The sequence below is a fragment of the Danio rerio genome, chromosome 10, assembly GCF_052040795.2.
Source record: "Danio rerio strain M-AB ecotype USA chromosome 10, GRCz13ab, whole genome shotgun sequence".
Classification (NCBI taxonomy): domain Eukaryota; kingdom Metazoa; phylum Chordata; class Actinopteri; order Cypriniformes; family Danionidae; genus Danio; species Danio rerio.
The window spans coordinates 49,168,501-49,188,489 of record NC_141030.1 but is presented as its reverse complement, the minus strand read 5'-3'; the positions used below and the strand labels follow the sequence as shown (position 1 = coordinate 49,188,489).

The window sequence follows — 19,989 nt, the reverse complement described above, 5'->3', positions numbered from 1 at the left end:
GGTTTATTGTTTCTCCTGATGTGGGCTGTGAGGTTTGAGTTTTTGCGCTCCGTTACAGCAGAGATTTGACTTTATTCACACGTTTATAAACACTCGATACTGTTGACCAACAACTTTCAGAAAACACAGCCGGTGATTCCGTCCGAGAATGAAGATTAAACCCTGAAGAGGAGCCTGTCAATAATGGTGAGACTTTTCACTTCAGATTAATGTACGACGTGTTACTGTTCTGTCTGTCAGATTAAGCTTCTTTCTTTCTTTCTTTCTTTCTTTCTTTCTTTCTTTCTTTCTTTCTTTCTTTCTTAAACGTTAACGTTTTTATAGGAAAGAAAGCATCCGATAAAACAGCTGAAGTCATTCTATCTGCTTTAATTGTACATGGGTTTGTATTAGCGTTAACTGTCGTAATACATTTATAATTAGCTTTCTTTCACCATGGTTGTATCAAACATAATTGAAAATACCGATTGAATATTGGGTTAATTGAATAAAAAGCTTTACATTTTGAACTCAAAATGACGTAGAACAGCAACAAGTAAATTGTACTTGTTAATGATTAAATTAAATCTGAATAATAATGAAATAAAATATTAAATGTTTTTTTTTTATCAAAATAAGTTTATCTGACTGTTCTTCAGATGAAAAGGTGTGTTTAAATAGTCATTAGAGGCATGTATATTATCACACATTCATATATTTACATGTTTTATTTTAATCTTCAAGATAAACCCAATCATATACGAGCTTGTCTGGAAAGTATTATTGATTATATTTTACATGTAGCTAAATTACCATATTGTTTTTAGCAGATATATGATTAAGTTTAGGCAGTACTTAATGTATTGTAAAAAATGCACTGAAGTGTGTTGAAAATAGTCATTAAAGTACTCTACTTTAGTGACTTTTAATAATAATTACAAATATATATATATACTTTTCAGATTTGTGTTAAAACTATTCATTTAATACAGTTAAGCGCTCTCCTTTTTCAGAAGGGTAAACATGCCTAGTTTACATTTTTGTTAAATAAATGAAAGCTAGAACACGTTTTCTGTTTATATAGTAAAGTTGTTTGTGTTTATAATCTGCTCTGGACTGATGTGTTTGGCGCCACCTACTGTTATTTCTCTGAGGTAGAGCTCAGATTGTTAATTCTAAAACGGATTTTATTCTTTAAAAAAAATTTAATTATTTTAGTTAGTTTTTTAGTGACTTTCGTTAGCTTTTTATTAAGGCTCGTACACACCGGGATGCTTTTCATCTGTGTTTTTTGAGACATTTTTCTCATAATCCAAATGTTTTGACTGGCGATGATGTGTTGAATTACCACTGATGCTAGTTGGCCCTTTATGAACTTGAAAAGTGAAATACTTTAAAAAAGCTAACGAAAGTCTCTTAAAAAAAACTAACTGAAATAAAAATAAAAATTTGCAAAAATAATAACCATTTTCAGAAATAACAAGCACTCAAATTGTGTAAAATCTGAGCTGCGGCTGATTAGAGAAAGAACAGTAGATGGCGCCAAAAAGCAGTCCAGAGCTGATTACATACTCTTCTACATCTTTCACTACGATCAACAGTGGTGAAAACTGGTTGGGGTTAAGAAAAATATCTGGGACGCTTTTCTTCAGTGTTTTTTAAAATGTTTTTCTGAAACCTCAAACGATATTCACCAGCAGTGAGCCGAATAAAATGTGTAAATTCACCCCTGACACTAAATGGCACTTAATAAACTTAAAAAGTGAAATGTAACTCATTATCGATTAATATTTCCTATACTTTTTGTTGCGTCAAAACAAAACAAAAGTGTCATTTTTTTTAATGACACTTGAACGCCTGCTGTTTTTCACAATAGTGTGCATGTACACATCGCTAGCCTTTTGTTTAGTGATGAGTTGTTCAATATCGGCGAAAAAACGTGAGCAAAAACTGTCCCGGTGTGTGCAAACCCTAACTGTTTTTCTCAATAATTAACATTCTAAAACAGTTTTACAAAAGGTGCACATTATTACCACATTACTGTCAAAATCAGGAGTTGCGTAAACCAATATAAGCATAGTTAACTTGCTGTAAAATAGTTTTTTTCTTAACCTGTAGTTTTGGTTTTGGTTTACTAAGATAACCTTGTTGAAAACAGAGCACGTTTTCTGTTTATACTGTATAGTAAAGCTGTGCATATATAATCTGCTCTGGGCTGATGTGTTTGGCGCCACCTACCTACACCTACTTCTCAGATTTTACACCACAGAATGACTGCCTTGTTTAGTATTAGGCTCGTACACATCATGACACTTTTTGCTCACACTTATCATCAGTGTTTTTCAATACATTTTTCTTAAAACCCAACTGATTTTTCACCACCGTTAATCACTGTGAAAGATGTTAAATAGTTTATAATCTGCTCTGGACTGCTGTATTTGGTGCCATCTACTGTTCTTTCTCTAATCATCCACAGCTCCGATTTTACACAATATGAGTGCTTATTAATTCTGAAAACGGTTATTTTTGCTAATTAAAATTTTGATTTCAGTTAGTTTTTAAGTGACTTTCATCAGCTTTGTTAAGTGTTAACAATGGCACTTGATGAACTTGAAAATAAAAAATTAAACTCATCATTGAATAATATTTCCTTTAATTTTTGTTGGGTCAAAACAAAAAAAATAGCCTGTGTTTTTTTTTTTTAATTGACATTTTAACGTCTGCCGTTTTTCACGGTAGTGTGCATGTACACTTTGATAGCCTTTTGTTTAGTGATATGTTAAATGTTGGCGAAAAAGGCATGAGCAAAAACTGTCCCAGTGTGTGCGAACCCTAACTGTCGTTAGTTTCGTTTACATTTATTTGTATATGCTTTTCTCAATAACTGTCATTCTAAAACAGCTTTACAAAACGTGGACTTTATTACTACATTACTGTCCAAATCAGAGAAGTTACAGTAAGTAGTTGCATAAACCGATATAATCATAGTTAACTTGCAGTTAAATCATTTTGTTTTTTTAACCTGTAGTTTTCATTTTGGTTTACTAAGATAACCTTGATGTAAACAGAGCTGTGTTGTGTACAGAACACACATTCTGTAAATGTAGCTAAACATGCATCGTTTACATTTTTTGAAAATAAATAACAGAACATGTTTTCTGTTTATATAGTGAAGCTTATATAGTAAAGCTAAGTTTATAATCTGCTCTTGGCTGATGTGTTTGGCGCCATCTACTGTTATTTCTCTAAACTGCAGCAGCTCAGATTTTACACCACAGAATGACTGTTTATTTACTTTTAAGGCACGTGACACTTTTTGCTCACATTTATTGTTTTTCGAGATATTTTTCTCAAAACCTAATCGTTTTTACTGCCGTTTAGCTAAGTGAAACATGTAAAAGAGTATATAATCTGCTCTAGACTGATGTGTTTGGCGCCATCTACTGTTCTTTCTCTAAACTGCAGCAGCTCAGATTTTGCGCCACAGAATGACTGCTTACCAATACTGAAAACCATTATTTTTTATGCATCTTCCTTCTTTATTTCAGTTTGTTTCTCAGTTACTGTTATTTTTTTTCCTTTTGTATTATTATTTTTTATTTATTCTAATATTTTACATTTTGTTTTATTTAACAATTTTTCCCCACTGATAGTTTTAGTTTACTAAAATAACCATGATGCGTTCAGAGCTGTGTGTGTGACAGTGTTATTCTCTGTTCTTCAGGGTGTGTGTGTTCCGTGTGTTTCTCCGTCATGCCTCCGGTCACGGCTCAGGAGCTGCCGCTGAACACATACGTGGTGCTCTTGGGTTTGGGACTCTTCATCTTGATCCTCAGCCTGATCTTCTGCTGTTTCTTCATCAGGTGACGGTCGATCGGCTGTAAATAAAACACTTCCTCTGACCTCACGCGTTTCCCACTGCAACAATCCTCCAGCAGATCATATCTCTGCGCTTTTGTTCACGCTGCTATTTTTACCACAGGCTGATTCACTGTCTGAGCCACAGATCCAAAACTTCCCACACTGCAAATAATGCCTTATTTAGAGTTTTTGTCTTGTTTCTAGTCCAAATATCTGCAAGCTCTTAAATCAAGATGCATTTTTTAGACAAACAAAACATATTGTGTGGTTTCAGATAGTAAATGTTGCTTTCAGAGTCAAAATGAAGTGAGATTTACCTTAAAACAAACAAAATAATCTGACAATGGGGTAAGAAACTAAACTTATTTCAATTCGAAAACAGATTATTTGACTTTTCCCATTGGCAGATATTTTTTTGTTTGTTTTAAGGAAAAACTTACTTATTATTTATTATTATTTATTATTTATTATTACTATTACTACTTATTATTATTTATTGTTATGTTTCATTTTTTAGACACGCAGAAAATATTGTGTTGTTTTCAGAAATACTGTCAAAGTTTCCTGTTCTTAAATATATATATTTAAAAATGATTTGTGTGTACTTTCACAGCAAAACACAAGCAATGAAGCAAAAAATGACAAGTTTTGAGAAAACCCAAAACTTTTTAAAGAATAAAAAAACATGAGTGTTGTCAATAGTCAACACTTTGGCACAAACATCTTTTCAGATTTTTTTTCTGCTTGATTTCTTGTCACTTTTTTTAGTATTTGGTTCTGTAAGTGTGTTTTCTGATTAGTCCAGCACAAAATATGACAATAACTGATCAGATATAATCAGCTAAACATGCCAGTTTCATTTGGTTTTGTGGCTTTGTTTAAGCTCTGCTCTTCAATATGACTTTTATTTACTTTGATTTAAAGCAAATTAAAATGACAACTTTTTTTATGAGGTGTGTGTGTGTTCTGTGTGTTTGTGTGTGTGTTCTGTGTGTTTGTGTGTGTGTGTTCTGTGTGTTTGTGTGTGTGTTGTGTGTGTTTGCAGTAAGCTGAGGCATCAGGCTCGTAATGTGAGAGCTGGATACAAGATGGTGAGTGTGTGAAATCAGATTATATTAATGACAGAACGAGACAGCATCAGTCTTGAAGATGTCTACAAATCAAGAAGCATTTTCTTGACAAGCAAAGATATGGTGTTGTTTTCAGAAATGAGTCAAATGAAGTGTTTTCCTTAAAATAAGTAAATAATCGGGGAAGTGAAATAAAATGATTTCAAAGTCAAACCTTAAGGGAAAAACACATAAGTTTGGCTAAATATTTCTGAAAATAAGACAATATTTAATAAGTGTCTAGTGTAAGTGCTTAATAGTGGATTAGTGCATAGAAGATAGGTTATATACTGTATGTGTGTAGTGTATAAGTGCAAAGTGTCCAGGTATAAGTGCATAGTGTATAAGAGTATAGTGTATAAGAGTATAGTGTATAAGAGTATAGTGTATAAGAGTATAGTGTATAAGAGTATAGTGTATAAGTGTATGTATAAGTGTATAGTGTACAAGTATAAATGTATAGTGTATGAGTTTAGTGTAAAGTGTATAAGTGCGTAGTGTATACGTGTAAAGTGTATAGTGTACAAGTATAAGTGTATAGTGTATAAGGGTATAGTGTATAAGAGTATGTATAAGTGTATAGTGTACAAGTATAAGTGTATAGTGTTAAAGATTATAGTGTATAAGTGTAAGTGTATAGTGTATAAGTGCATAGTGTTCAAGAGTATAGTGTATGAGTATAGTGTATAAGTGCATAGTGTTTAAGAGTATAGTGTGTAAGTGTATAGTGTATAAGTGCATAGTGTTCAAGAGTATAGTGTGTAAGTGTATAGTGTATAAGTGCATAGTGTTCAAGAGTATAGTGTGTAAGTGTATAGTGTATAAGTGCATAGTGTTCAAGAGTATAGTGTGTAAGTGTATAGTGTATAAGTGCATAGTGTTCAAGAGTATAGTGTGTAAGTGTATAGTGTATAAGTGCATAGTGTTCAAGAGTATAGTGTGTAAGTGTATAGTGTATAAGTGCATAGTGTTTAAGAGTATAGTGTGTAAGTGTATAGTGTATAAGTGCATAGTGTTCAAGAGTATAGTGTGTAAGTGTATAGTGTATAAGTGCATAGTGTTCAAGAGTATAGTGTGTAAGTGTATAGTGTATAAGAGTATAGTGTATGAGTATAGTGTATAAGTGCATAGTGTTCAAGAGTATAGTGTGTAAGTATATAGTGTATAAGAGTATAGTGTATAAAAGCATAATGTATAAGTGTAAAGTGTATAAGAGTATAGTATATAAGTGCATAGTGTATAAGTGTGTAGTGCATAAGTGTATAGTGTACAAGTATAAGTCTATAGTTTACAGTGTATAGTGTGCAAGTATAAGTGTATAGTGTAAAGTGTGTAATGTACAAGTAAAGGTGTATATTTTAAAAGTGTATAGTGTGCAAGTATAAGTGTAAAGTGTATAAGTGTATAGTGTACACGTATAAGTGTATAGTGAATAAGTGCATAGTGTACAAGTATAAGTGTATAGTATAGTGTATAAGTTCATTAGTGTATACTGCATTAGTATATAAATGCATAAAGTATAGTGTATAAGAGTATAGTGTATAAGAGTATAGTGTATAAGAGTATAATGTATAAGAGTATAGTGTATAAGAGTATAGTGTATAAGAGTATAGTGTATAAGAGTATAATGTATAAGAGTATAGTGTATAAGAGTATAGTGTATAAGTGTAAAGTGAATAAGTGTAAAGTGAATGTGTAAAAGTTCATAGGTGTATAGTGTATAAGTTCATTAGTGTATAAGTTCATTAGTGTATAAGTTCATTAGTGTATAAGTTCATTAGTGTATAGTGCATTAGTGTTTAAGTGTATAGTATATGAGTGTATGTGTATCATTTGGGATGTAACTCATGTTTAAGACGGGAGCTAAACGTGTGTGTTTTTGATGACAGGTGGTGTTTAAGGATGAAGCGGTGGATGAACATGTGGTGAGTGTCAGTTTGTGTTCATCAGTGAGTGTTTGCTGGATGTTTGTTGTTCTGACTGTGTGGTTTTCTTCAGGTAACGTGTGCAGTGTGTCTGGAGGACTTCAGGATGAGCGATGAGCTGGGTCTGTTGGCCTGTAAACATGCCTTTCACAAGCGGTGAGTTCTGCTTCATCAGTGATGCTGGATTCACAGACTCAGGCTTACTTTAGAATTGACAAAGCCAAACCTGTTTGTTGGTTCCATGATTCTGATCGCCAGCTTCCTCTGCAAGCTTTTATCCTGACTTCATGAGCGAGTGCAGATGAAGGCAGGCCTCCAGCAGCAAACAGCCAATCACAGGCCTCCAAACATAGATATTGTGATTAATGTAGAAGTTAAAAAGGTTAAAAGATTTTACAAATTGAAAAACACTGATTATTAAAAGTGCTGTTCATGAAAGCCATAAAAAGAACACAGCTTGCTATATTAACATCAAATAGGATTGTGTTTGCCTGACATGTATATGTTGAGATTTACTTGCTCAAGCTTATATTTAGTCATATTTAGGCTTTTTAAAAACTAACCTGAACATAACCAGAACATAAATTGAACAAAGCTGGGCATAACCTGAAGATACTTTAATTACAACCCAAACATAACCTGGATATAACCTAAACATAGCTTAAAGATAACCCTAACATAACTTAAAAACATAACCTAAACATAGCTTGAAGATAACTCAGACATAACAAAACCTAAACAAATCTTTAAGATGTCCCGAACATAACGGAAGTATAACTTGAACATAGCATAAACATAACTTTGCTAACTCAGACATAACCATAAGATAACCTAAACAGAGGTATAGAGCTGAAGTGTCCTACTGTGTCCTTAGGTGTCTGCTGGACTGGCTAGAGATCCGCTGCTCCTGTCCAATGTGCAACATTCCTATCAGCGGAGACACGGCAGAAAACCAGCCTGCAAACCTGCTGGATGAGCTGATGTAAACCTGAAGCAAACATGCCTTAAAACTGAGGAAAACCTCCTGTAAACCTGCTAGACAAGCTTATGTAAACCTGAAGCAAACCTGCTGGAAAAGCTGAGGTAAAGCTGAGGAAAACCTGCTGTAAACCCACTAGACAAGCTGATGAAAACCTACTGGACGACCTGATGAAAACCTGAGGTAAACCTGCTAGACAAGCTTATGTAAACCTTAAGCAAACCTGCAGGACAAGCTGAGGAAAACCTGCTGTAAATATGCTGGCAGAGCTGATGGAAACCTGATAGACAAGCTGATGTAAACGTGGGTTTACTCTGACTTCACTCTCAGTGGCATGTATATACAGAAATATTATAAACAAACTGAACTAATCACTGGACCCTTCACACAAGACTGAGTTCTTTAAAGGGTTATGACACCCCCACTTTCAGTTCAGGTCTACCTCAGAATTTTTAAAAAAGATGCATCATAATGGGCGGAGCTACACGAGCAAAGGGCAGGAGTGGGCGTGGCCAGCAGGAGAGAAGAAGGGGAGTTAACAACTGTTGTCAGTCGGTTCACAAAATGAGACACAAACCGTGAGGAGACGCATGAGTTAATAGTTTACAAAGTTAAAACGCAAAGAAATAAACAGTACCTTAATGCCCTGCTACATTTGTTATTCGTAATTTTATATACAGATAACCACAATTTATATCATTATAAAGATAATGGTGTTCATATAAACACTATACATGAGGACTTCCCCCTTAATCCCCGGTCTGAATGCACTCAGTGCAGCAGGTCTCTTGCCCTGTCTATTTTAACCATCAGCCCTGCTGGTAATCTGGAGGATTTAGGTGAACACAGCAGCACGGCGATGTGTCTAAATGTGAACGAACTCCTGATAAAAGACAGCGTCCGCCATTCTCCAATTCTCGTACTGCTCTCCTGACAAAAATGCTAGCAGCACACACAGCTTTGCTGTATCGGCCCTGACAGGAACGCAGGGAAAACCATGCAACAAACCCCGTGGATCATGGAAACAAACTCATACGAGCCTTCATGAACAGCTAAATCCTGTGTCATGGGTCCGTGGACGCGTCTCACCCAGTCATCAACGTGTCTCACAGCTTGGCACTGGCAGGTCTGCCTTGCCTTTGGAAAGCACGTGCTCTCATGAATATTTAAGCAGCCGGCTCTTCTCATAGGATAAGAAAAGTCCACTATGAATAATAATGAGAACTCGACGTGTCATCTTTGCATTTGCAGTTTTGTGCAACGACACTGATTTTGATCCGCCCCAAAAATCATTTTAAACCCGGAAGCTGAAATCAGCAGACAACAGCTCAACATGATCCAGTTTACCCACAAACACAGCTGAGAGCTGCTCACGCTGTCTTAACTGATGCACACACACACACACACATCTTAAATCCTTGGAAGTGTTTAATATTTAGATTTTGATGATATAAGAGTATGAACAGTTATATTTATTAGATCAGCTTTGCCTCAAATGACTGAGTGAATTCATGCGTGTGTGTAGTGCAGTGTGTGTATAGGGTGCAGGACAGTAAATCTGACAGGATTCTCTCCTCTGACTGCTGTTATCAGTCTCACACTATTCCTCTTTCTGAGTCTTGATAACAGCGTTCTGGAGTTCCTCTATAGTTGTTTAAGCTAATAGGATTGTAGATGATGTGTTGTGCTCTCCCATTCACTCCGCTCTGAGTCTACACACTATGAGCACTTCTGCTGCTGAAACACACATGAAAAGTGTTGACAGGATGGATTTTAGAGTATGGTTGTGCTGAACTAATAGAGCTTTAGATGATTCATTCCCTTCTGTAAACATTAAGCCAAACACTATATATAAAAATATAAGACAGAGTTTAGTAAATAACAGTCTAACGCTATTCATTTAGATTTTTGTGCTAGATGTAAATTACTGCATATTTAAAATAAATCCTCATTTGCATTAAATGGTTTTTTTCCACTGCAATTCTTAAATGTTGTGTAGAGGAATGTGGTGTGATGCATAATAATTCATTGACATCACTGAGCTGCAGCATTATTAGTGTTTATGTTCATTTATAAATAAAAAAAACTGCAGAAATTGACTTGTTCATTGTTTGTTGATGTGCTCTGGGGTGTATTTCCCAAACAACAATGTAACTCTGAACTATAATAGTATATATAACTATATATACAGCTAAACTATCATAGTACGATGCATCATTTGGGAAAGACCGATGTAGTGACGAGTGTTTCCTAAAACTGCAGTTTCTCTGTCGCAGATCCATTGTTGGAACCACGTTAGTTATAATGTAAAACGCCCATAATGATGCTGTAAACGCGGTGGAGGAACAGCTTCTTTAGAGACGAATCCAGTCCTTTATTTGTGCAGGTTATATTGTTGAACACGCGCGCGCACACACATTTAAAATAATCCAGTATTAGTTTTGTTAAAAGCATGCACTCGCTTTACATATTAACTCAAATATATGTAAACAGCACATTCTGTAAAGGGCCTGTGTTTGCTTTACTAATATTGAGAAACTGAACACTACATGTTCTATTCTAAAACATAAAACCACTTACAAAAGCCAACACATATTAATATCTTATTAATAAATTAATGAGGCGATTTATTTTAAAAGGAAATTTTATATTAGACATGAAAAAAAAAACATACTTTAATAATAATTATTACTCCCATCATTAATATTAAGTAGGATATTGTGTATTTATTTATTTGAAAAGTCTACTTTTACGATTTGACACATGTTCAGGAAGTTCTAATCAGCAGGCCCATGTCATATACAGTACAAATACTTACTAAATAACATACTATAAATTAAAAGAATTAACGTAAGCTTTTTGTTTTCACAAGCTTTGGAGACGTAACATAAATTCCACTTGTAAATAATAGAATCACCTACAGCTTTCGTCATGAGGCTGTGTTCAAAATGACATCAGTGTTTTCAAAGTGCACTGCGAAGCGAGCACAACTGTAAACATGAAGATCGCCAAAACTGAACTGTAGAAATAGTTTGAAAGCAAACTACAGCTGAGAGAGAGATGAGCTTACTGCTTTATTTTTAATAATTCCAACTTTGAATGTTGGAATGTTCTAAATGAATAGGGCATAGGGGGGATAAGTGGGCATAGAACACAGCCAGGAACTCTGTTTCTAACTACAGCTCCAGAGGTGTGGTTGCGAGTGCTCAAGTTTGCAAATGTTTGTTGGAGCGACGGATTTGGGAAACGGCAAAATCAAACTATGTTTGTAACGACAGAACTTGCAACCTTAGTTGGCGAACCATGGTTTTAGGAAACTCATTCCTGGTTTATAAAATATTAACGCAGTGTTTTGGTTTCATTTAAACAGCACAAAGACAGTAAACTGCATTAGTGCGCCCCCTGCTGGCCAACAGAACACTGCAGCCACTGAGGAAATAAACTTCGAGTTGCTTTAAACCAGGACTTCCCAAACTTTTCAGCCCGTGACCCCCAAAATCTTCTGGGGTGGTAATAAATGCAGAAACCTTGCATGCAATGGCGCAAAAACACCAACAGACCCAAGTCTATTCTTCGTTTATTATTTATGCGACTGCTGTTAATGTTTAACCTGGTGTAATTAAATCAATCTGCTGCATCTGACGCTATTGCTGTGTCTTTAATATAATGTAATTACCCCAGGGGCTGCAATCCAATACAACTAGTAACTATAAGCTACTATAGTAACTCAATACAGTATTATAGCAACTATAAACAACGGTTTTTCTCTTCAGTAGGTTATGCATAAAATATGGTCATTCATACGGTTTAATAAAAATAGATTTTTGGAAATCACCAGGCGACCCCTCCTTCACTGTCCCACGACCCCTCATGGCATCCTGACCTCCACTTTGAGAACCACTGATTTAAACAACTCTAAGAGCTAAACAGAGCAATAATAATGCAGAAAGAAAACAGAACGCCAGTCAAAGGAATCTGGATTCATCTTTAATCCACGTTTCAGAAGACGTTGCGTCCTGGAAACCGTCAGAATACATGAAACAGGAGCGTCTCACTGAGGAATGACCATACAAAAACCAGAGAGAGTGAGGGAACGAGGGAGACAGAGAGAGGGAGAGGGGAGGAGAGTTAGAGCTGGCCGCAGTTGGCGATCACGACCTTGGCGGAGCATTTCCCGCTGCTACTTCCTTTTTTCTCGATGGCATCCACAACATCTAAACCATCCACAACCTTCCCGAACACCACGTGCTTACCGTCCAGCCTGAGGGAGACCATAAGAGAAGGGGAGACATTAGATCAGGTCAAAATATTACATTAAAAATAAATAAATGAAGGGAAAAAAGAAAACTTGAAAAAAAAGTGAACTAATAAAGAGAAATGGAAGATTTGAGATTTTTAAAAATCACGATAATCTTCATATTTTTAATGCGGAGTTTCCTCCAGGATATTATCCAGCTGTGGTGGCACTGCAGGCCTTTAACACAGATCTTCCAACTACCCATGGTGTTATTTTAATGACAGATGCCTTCATGTAATACGAGCATGTGGATCTCTTTCCTCCGACATGCACAAAACCCTCAAATACACACTGCTCAAGTGCAGATCTTCTCCTGCGCCCTCAAATGAACACTGCATTTAGAGCGTTTGTGTGACGGGGATGTCTCCAACGTGTGTGAGATCTGCTGGGAATATTTAGGAACGTCTCCAATAGACCTACAGAGCAGCTACTAGGATTACAGAAGTCCACAGTTATAATTCACTAACATTAATGTTTTAGTGCGATCATTACCCGCTATTTATATAAAACAAAAATAACAACAGCAACGACTGAATATTCTGAAGGAGAAGCTGTACTGTAGCAGTGTCGGGATGAAGTTTGGTGTGGCGCCAGTGGAAACTAATTCTCAATTGTAAGAGTTTTTACTTTTTTACTCATCAAGTTGTACTGTAACTATCATCAGTTGCAGTGCAATAAAGAATGCTCAGTTTCCTTCTATAGCGTGCGTGCGTGTGTGTGTGTGTGTGTGTGTGTGTGTGTGTGTGTTTGTGTGTTTTACCAGTTGGTGTCGGCGGTGCAGATGAAGAACTGCGAGCCGTTGGTGTTGGGGCCGGCGTTGGCCATAGACAGGGTGCCTTTGCCTCCGTGTTTCAGTGTGAAGTTTTCATCCTCAAACTTGTTGCCGTAGATGGACTTTCCTCCGGTTCCGTTGTGATTGGTGAAATCACCGCCCTGCGACAAACAGCAGATTAAACACTCGGTTACAGGCTACTGCAACTGTTGTTCTGGTAACTCTGTAAGTAACCCGGGCTCTGTTCTTCACACGCGGATTACTCTATTCGCTGGATTTGGTTATTGACGATTTGACAGGATCCAGGATTGTTTCATTCTTCAAAACTCATCTGAGAGTTATTATAGATGCAGGTCTGGTAGCTCAAACCTGTTCTGGAGCAGCAGCTTACATCATACAAACAGGATTAGATCAAGTCTTTTCAAGCAAAGGTAATAATAATAATAATAATAATAATAATAATAATAATAGCATGTACCAAATGCTGATATTTCCTTACAGCAATTGTATACACTTAAGCACCATGGTTATATATATATATATATATATATATATATATATATATATATATTAGTTAAAAAATATAAATGAAACTTATGCTATCTGCACTCTGAAATAAAAGTACAAAGACTGCCACAAACATTTATTAAAATGGACTTTTTAGACACAAACTCGTCCTATTTTAGGGTTTCTGCAGATATCATAATGGTCTTAAAAAGTCTTAAATTAAGTATTAAATTTAGGACCTCTGACACAATATTCAAAATTTAAATTAAATTTGGCCTTTAAAATCGTTTAACAATGTTACATGTGGATTGCTGTAGCAAAGTAATGCTTTATGAATAAGATATTAAGAGCATTAGGTATTAAATTTAAGACCTATATCAGAATATCAAAATCACATACACAAAGAGAAAATGCTAAAAATCACAAAATTAGTGGTGAAATAAACGTATTCAAATTGAACAGTACTGAAGACAGGCTAGATGCACTATTACACTACAGAACAAACTATTGAGACGACAGGGGGCGGTCAAAAGAAACAGACAGTAAAATCAGACGCATAAACAGAAATAGAAGTTTCCGGAAATGCATCATATCATTAATATCATTGAAGATTTATAAACTATTTTTTTTTAATTATTATTATTTTAAAATTTATTACAATGATTATAGAGATTAAGAACTATTCAAGATTTTTTAAAAATCAAACTTTGATGCATCACCTGCTTTTGTTCATATCTCTGGCAGTTTTACCTAATAAAGTTAAACATTAATGACTACAGAACATGGGTTGCTCTACAATTATATTTTTATTATGGCAAGAATAAAAGCAAAACCTTACTAAAAATACTGATGTTTTTTTTGTTATTTTGCCCACTCAACTTTTTGTTTTGCCAAAATTATCCCTCAGGTTTTTACACGTTTACAAAAAAAGGAAAAAAAAAAAAAAAAAAACGTTCCTCATTTCTCATGGCTTTTGCAATTTCTAGCCAATAATTATTGGTCATCTGGTTCTCCCTGTGATCACGCATGGACTGATGATAAAGATGTGTACAGTCGTACCCGTTTCAGACAAAATCTCCTCAAAGTGTTTCATATTCAACTCAAATCAAACACAAACTGTTCACCCGAGTGTCAAAACATTTCAGGAGCTCCAGCTGAAATCATGTCACACGCACCCAAAGCAAACCTCCGCAAACACAGCGAGGACGTCACATTCATTCGGACTACTTCTGCATTGCATTTGGATTACTTTCAATACACCTACGATAACTTAATCTAAATGAAAGTAATCTAAATGTAATCTGACTATTTTTGGATTACATTTGGATTACTTTCAATACACTTATGGCAACACAATCTAAATATAATCCAAAAGTAGTCAGATTACATTTAGATTACTTTCGATACACATATGCTAAAGCAATCAGACTACTTTTGGATTACATTTATATTGTGTTGCCATAATTGTATTGAAAGTAATCCAAATGTAATCCAAAAGTAGTTGTATTACATCACAATCACTGGTGTAGCCTATAAAATTGTTACTGACTACTAATTTCGTGATTTTATGGTGTTATAATCAGTAACACCCTAGCAACCGCCGTGAGATCTTCCGGAAAATTCTGATAAATGGAAACCATAGTAACACCCGAACAAACATGGAGATTATCCTGCGTCAAAGTGACGTCAAATAAGGGTTCGCACAAAAGTAATCTAAATGTAATCCAAAAGTAGTCGCATTACATTAATCGCTGGTGTAACCCAAGAGATTTTGATACTGTTGTTTTGTGATGCAACTTGTAATCAGTAACACCTTAGCAACCACCTTGAAACCTTCAAGAAACCCCTAACAACTGGAAACCGTGAGTGTTTATGGTCGCAGCTCACCTGACACATGAATTGGGGGATGACGCGGTGGAAGCCGGAGCCCTTGTAGCCGAAACCCTTCTCTCCGGTGCAGAGTGCACGGAAGTTCTCTATCACACACAAACACAAATTATATTATATTAAAAAGAGCACAGCGCTTACAGTGTTACCCCATAACTGCCCCCATTTGTTGAACGGACAGGTCACACTTAAATGATCGTCAATCTTCAGCGCTTTGGTGCACAGATTTAAGCTTGGCCTCATCTTAGAGACAGATGTCAGATTGTAACTGAAGTGAAAAATGTTTAAAAAAGTAAATAAAAGTGATGTGCCTCTATGTTAATGAACATAATTAAATAATAAAAGCATTGCTAATAATAACAAAAATTAAAAAGATATTTCCCTGTACACTGTGCATGTGTGTCTGTCAGACGCGCTACACAGTGTTTAATAGACAATTAATAATAAATCAATTAAATAATTAAATACTAAAATCAAATTTATTAATAATATTAATTGTAAATATTAATTGTTTAATAGATTTATTTATTATTTGATTTATTATTTATTATTTATTAATATAGTTTTGCCATAGTGTCTAAGTATTTAATTAAATAATAAATCTAATTAATTATTAGTATTTATTTAATTGCCATAGTTTAATATTAATAAATAGTGTCTAAACTATGGCAAAGTTTGTCTTGACGAACTTTACTGTCTATCATAATAATAATAACATGCTACTTATACTTTTTCAAACTGTTTTTAAACTAAAACTATTACCAACGGATTCTGTACATGCCAATTGATGCGGAGCTCAAGGGGACACCAAGTTTTGGGTGCATGTTTGAATAGACGGATACACAATTAATAAAAATAATTAAACATGTGGATGTAGGTGGAATTTATTTTAAACACAAAAAATTTAATTAAGACAACGGAATGCTTTCATTATAGATCTGTTCATTTTTAAAGTGATATTGTATCCCTCATTGTCACACACACACACACACACACACACACACACAACTAATACTCACCAGCGGTCTTCGGCACAACATCAGCTCTCAGCTGCAGAACAGAGCAAACAAACGGAGATCAGCACAGCAGAACCGCTTCACAATATAATGAACATTTACACCAGGGGTGTCCAACTCCAAACTCGGTCCTGGAGGGCCGGAGTCCTGCTGGGTTTATCTCCAACTTGCCTCAACACACCTGGCTGGAAGTTTCTAGTGTATTTAGTGAGAGCTTGATTAGCTGGCTCAGGTGTGAAGCTGAACTCTGCAGGACAGCGGCCCTCCAGGTTTACAATAATATTATTTACACAATAATAATAGACAGTGTCTTGCACATTTAGATTAAGCAGCATTTTCTGACATTTTAAAGACTCCGAGAAGAAAAAAATACATTGAAATATAATTATTTAGTATATTTTTGTAAATCACGTATACATGAACACATCACACCTAAAATAAGCTTTAGTATTACAAGTAAAGCTCGACACTCAAATACACATTAAATCTTATTTGAAAGCACCAGCAGGCGAGGCAGTGGCGCAGGAGGTAGTGCTGTCGCCTCACAGCAAGAAGGTCGCTGGTTCGAGCCTCAGCTCAGTTGGTGTTTCTGTGTGGAGTTTGCATGTTCTCCCCGTGTTGGCGTGGGTTTCCTCCGGGTGCTCCGGTTTCCCCCACAGTCCAAACACATGTGGTACAGGTGAATTGGGTAGGCTAAATTGTCCGTAGTGTATGTGTGTGTGGATGTTTCCCGGAGATTGGTTGCAGCTGGAAGGGCATCCACTGCGTAAAAACTTGCTGGATAAGTTGGTGGTTCATTCCGCTGTGGCGATCCCGGATTAATAAAGGGACTAAGCCAACAAGAAAATAAATGAATGAATGAAAGCTCAACAATAAGCACTGCCCGATGGCCCAGGGTCAGTGTGAGACGCTCGGGACAGTGTACAGGATGATTACTGGCCCGATCCAATTCGCCATCAGTATGACAAGTCAGCCACCTTTTGTTGGATAATTTCAAACTGCAATAAAACCAGCACATTTTCCACACTGCTCTTTTTGTTTGCGTCACACTTTGAATTGCTCATTATACATTTATTAACATTCTTAAAATACTTCAATTCTAGATTCACACAGTATTTTTGACACATTATTTAAAAGATGTGGCTGAAACAGCTGTTAACTTCTCCATTTTTTCTTTCTTTCGGTGGGGCCAGTAGATAAAACCCTTAGTGTTGAACCCTGACTAGATTTCACACATTTGAGATGTTTCTTCATTGTAAAGCGACTCCTATTAAACATCACTTAAGCACTATTTATTTCATACTCTTCTAAAAGTCCATCTCTGAATAAATGATGCAGTTCGGCTATACTGTACTGCCGCTAAACACACTGTTGGTGGCGCAGTGGTTAACACTGTGGCCCCACAGTAAGAAGGTCTCTGGTTTGAATCTGGGCTGGGTCAGTTGGTGTTTCTGCATGGAGTTTGCATGTTCTCCTCCGGTTTCCCCCACTCTAAACACATGCGCTATAGGGGAACTGATCAACTACACTGGCCGTAGTGTATGAGTGGCAGAGTGTGTATGGGTGTTTCCCAATACTGGGTGTGGCAGGAAGGGCATCCACTGGGTAAAAAAATTGCTGGAACAGTTGGCGGTTCATTCCGCTGTGGCGACCCCTGATTAAATAAGGGGCTGAGCTGAAGGAAAATGAATGAATGAAGCCACTCTGCATGTTTTTTTAGCATTGATCATGTATATGAAGTGATATTTGCTTTTAATCTGATGGTTTGGCTCGTCCTCATATCTCACATGCAGTTTCTGTTGTCATTTCAACAGAATTATTACATCATTGATTTATTTAATCTGAGTTCTGAACACTCAAGAGTATATCTGAATTCCTGATATCCACCTTATTTTACTACATTGTTGGTTTTAATCATTTCCACTCTTTCAATATTTGAAATTTCCTTTTTATGCGACAATACGAGTATTTATATCGAGCGAAGGTTTTATAGTTTAATTGTCATAATGCAGAAGCAGAGCTCGAGTGTGTGATGACAATGGTAAAACAAAAATCCACTACTTCCGCATTTCTCTGGAAACATCGACCCTGACGGGAGCGCGCGCGCGCTCGCGCACTCCTATGCAGATCACCTGCGCGCTCTTCATCGGCTACATTAATCTATGATCAGCTACTATTATAAAAATGAGCGCTATAATAAGGGGATTCAATAGTACTAATAGAAGCATTACTCTAACACGCTTAAATTAAAGGCTCGACTGCGGCGCTCGCCCCTCCCTTCCCAAAATGGCATCTCGAGTTATGAAAAAATGATGAAAATGGCGTCTGCGTCAAAAAAGCGTGCGCGTCCTCGTGTGGAGAGCGCGGGTCCTCCATGTGCGCGCAGCTGATGGGAATTTCGGATCAGTTTACCGACTGATTCCCGTTCAGCGACATGATCGAATCTTTATTTATATTTCTTTTAGTATAAACAAATACAGACAAAGTGGCTGTTCGCTGGTGTATTTTCATTAATAGACACATAAATTGTGCTAGATTAAAAGTTAAACTCATAATAGAACTTATATTGTATTTGTTTTGCTCATAAAATCCAAAAATGACATGTTTAAAGGAAAATGTAAGTGTTTGGGGGATTATTTTAGCAATACGAACACACCAGACCAGAATAAGCAAAGATGGAATGAGTCAAAGTTTTAGGAATTATTTGTTGTTATTATTACTAATATTTTATATTCGAAACTCCCAAGACTAGTGGTGTTTAAAGAAGAATTATACTGTATTGAAAGACATTAAGAGAGATGAAACGCCAAAAAGCGAGATATTTAGATTCATCATTAGAGGATTTTGGTAATCTAACGTTACTCCCCTACTGCGTATTTTATCTGTTACTTTATTTATACATGTTGTATTACTAACAACAATAATATTAATGATGGAAAGATTGTGAATGTTAGTTGATTATCTCAGTCTTTGTGTAATTTTGAACAGTATTAAAGTCTCCGTTATTGTTCAGGCATTGCTAATATAAAAAGACGGGTGAACAGCGTTTTCCCTGTACATTGTGCGCATGCGCTGAATCACTCATTGAAACGACGTCTCACTACCGAGTCACATTAAAGATTCAAACGAATCGTTTAAGAACGACTCGTCGTCAGCAGGCTGTCAGTGTCAGCGCTCATCAAACCAGCACAATGTGGCGGGGGGAAGCCTCGTGTGCGCGCTTCATGCACAGACGGATTCACAGCATCACACGCGCATCTTTAATTAAAGAGTCGCCGCTCGCTTTAAATACACGCAGATTTATCTCCATACCTCCATCACGATCCTCCCCGCCTCCTTCCCATCGATGGTGATGTCAAAAAACACTTTGGGGTTTGCCATGATGAAGGAATAAACTCGGTCAGTTTGTGCAGCTGAATGAATCCCAGCAAACGCCGCAGCTCATCGGGAAGCAGGAACTGTGCGCGCGCGCGGGATATAAAGACGCCTCTGCCGCGGAGGATCCGCTGAGTGACGTGCGAACAGGCCAATCAGAAGCGGCGCGCTTGAATAAATTAGCGACGTGCGGCTGTGGAGGAAGGCGCTTGATTGACGTGCCGGTTAAAGTAGGTAGAAATGACGCAACCGCGTCTCATCCAATGAGCGATGTGCAAATGA

At 36.4% G+C, this 19,989-nt stretch overlaps 2 protein-coding genes across 2 annotated transcripts; one reads left to right on the top strand and one right to left on the bottom strand.

Annotated features, from left to right (window-relative positions):
• LOC100534832 (RING finger protein 122) lies at window positions 1-12,045 on the top strand. The gene is made up of 7 exons (XM_087271525.1): window positions 1-186; window positions 3,704-3,842; window positions 4,886-4,931; window positions 6,839-6,874; window positions 6,948-7,030; window positions 7,749-10,475; window positions 10,734-12,045. The coding sequence occupies exons 2-6, from the start codon at window positions 3,733-3,735 to the stop codon at window positions 7,858-7,860; spliced, it is 387 nt and encodes a 128-aa protein (XP_087127651.1). The 5' UTR covers window positions 1-186; window positions 3,704-3,732; the 3' UTR covers window positions 7,861-10,475; window positions 10,734-12,045.
• ppiab (peptidylprolyl isomerase Ab (cyclophilin A)) lies at window positions 11,814-19,908 on the bottom strand. Its single transcript, NM_001328424.1, is given in 5 exon segments — window positions 11,814-12,114; window positions 12,911-13,083; window positions 15,317-15,405; window positions 16,336-16,366; window positions 19,645-19,908. Coding segments are annotated over 5 exon segments (495 nt in total). The 5' UTR covers window positions 19,714-19,908; the 3' UTR covers window positions 11,814-11,981.
• Window positions 19,909-19,989: the final 81 nt, after the last annotated feature.

Bases quoted from the DNA above. Each gene is read 5' to 3' on its own strand.
- LOC100534832 (XM_087271525.1), top strand. From the start codon at position 3,733: ATGCCTCCGGTCACGGCTCAGGAGCTGCCGCTGAACACATACGTGGTG. The intron at 6,875-6,947 runs GTGAGTGTCAGT...GGTTTTCTTCAG, and splicing joins AAGCGGTGGATGAACATGTG to GTAACGTGTGCAGTGTGTCT. The intron at 7,031-7,748 runs GTGAGTTCTGCT...CTGTGTCCTTAG, and splicing joins AAACATGCCTTTCACAAGCG to GTGTCTGCTGGACTGGCTAG.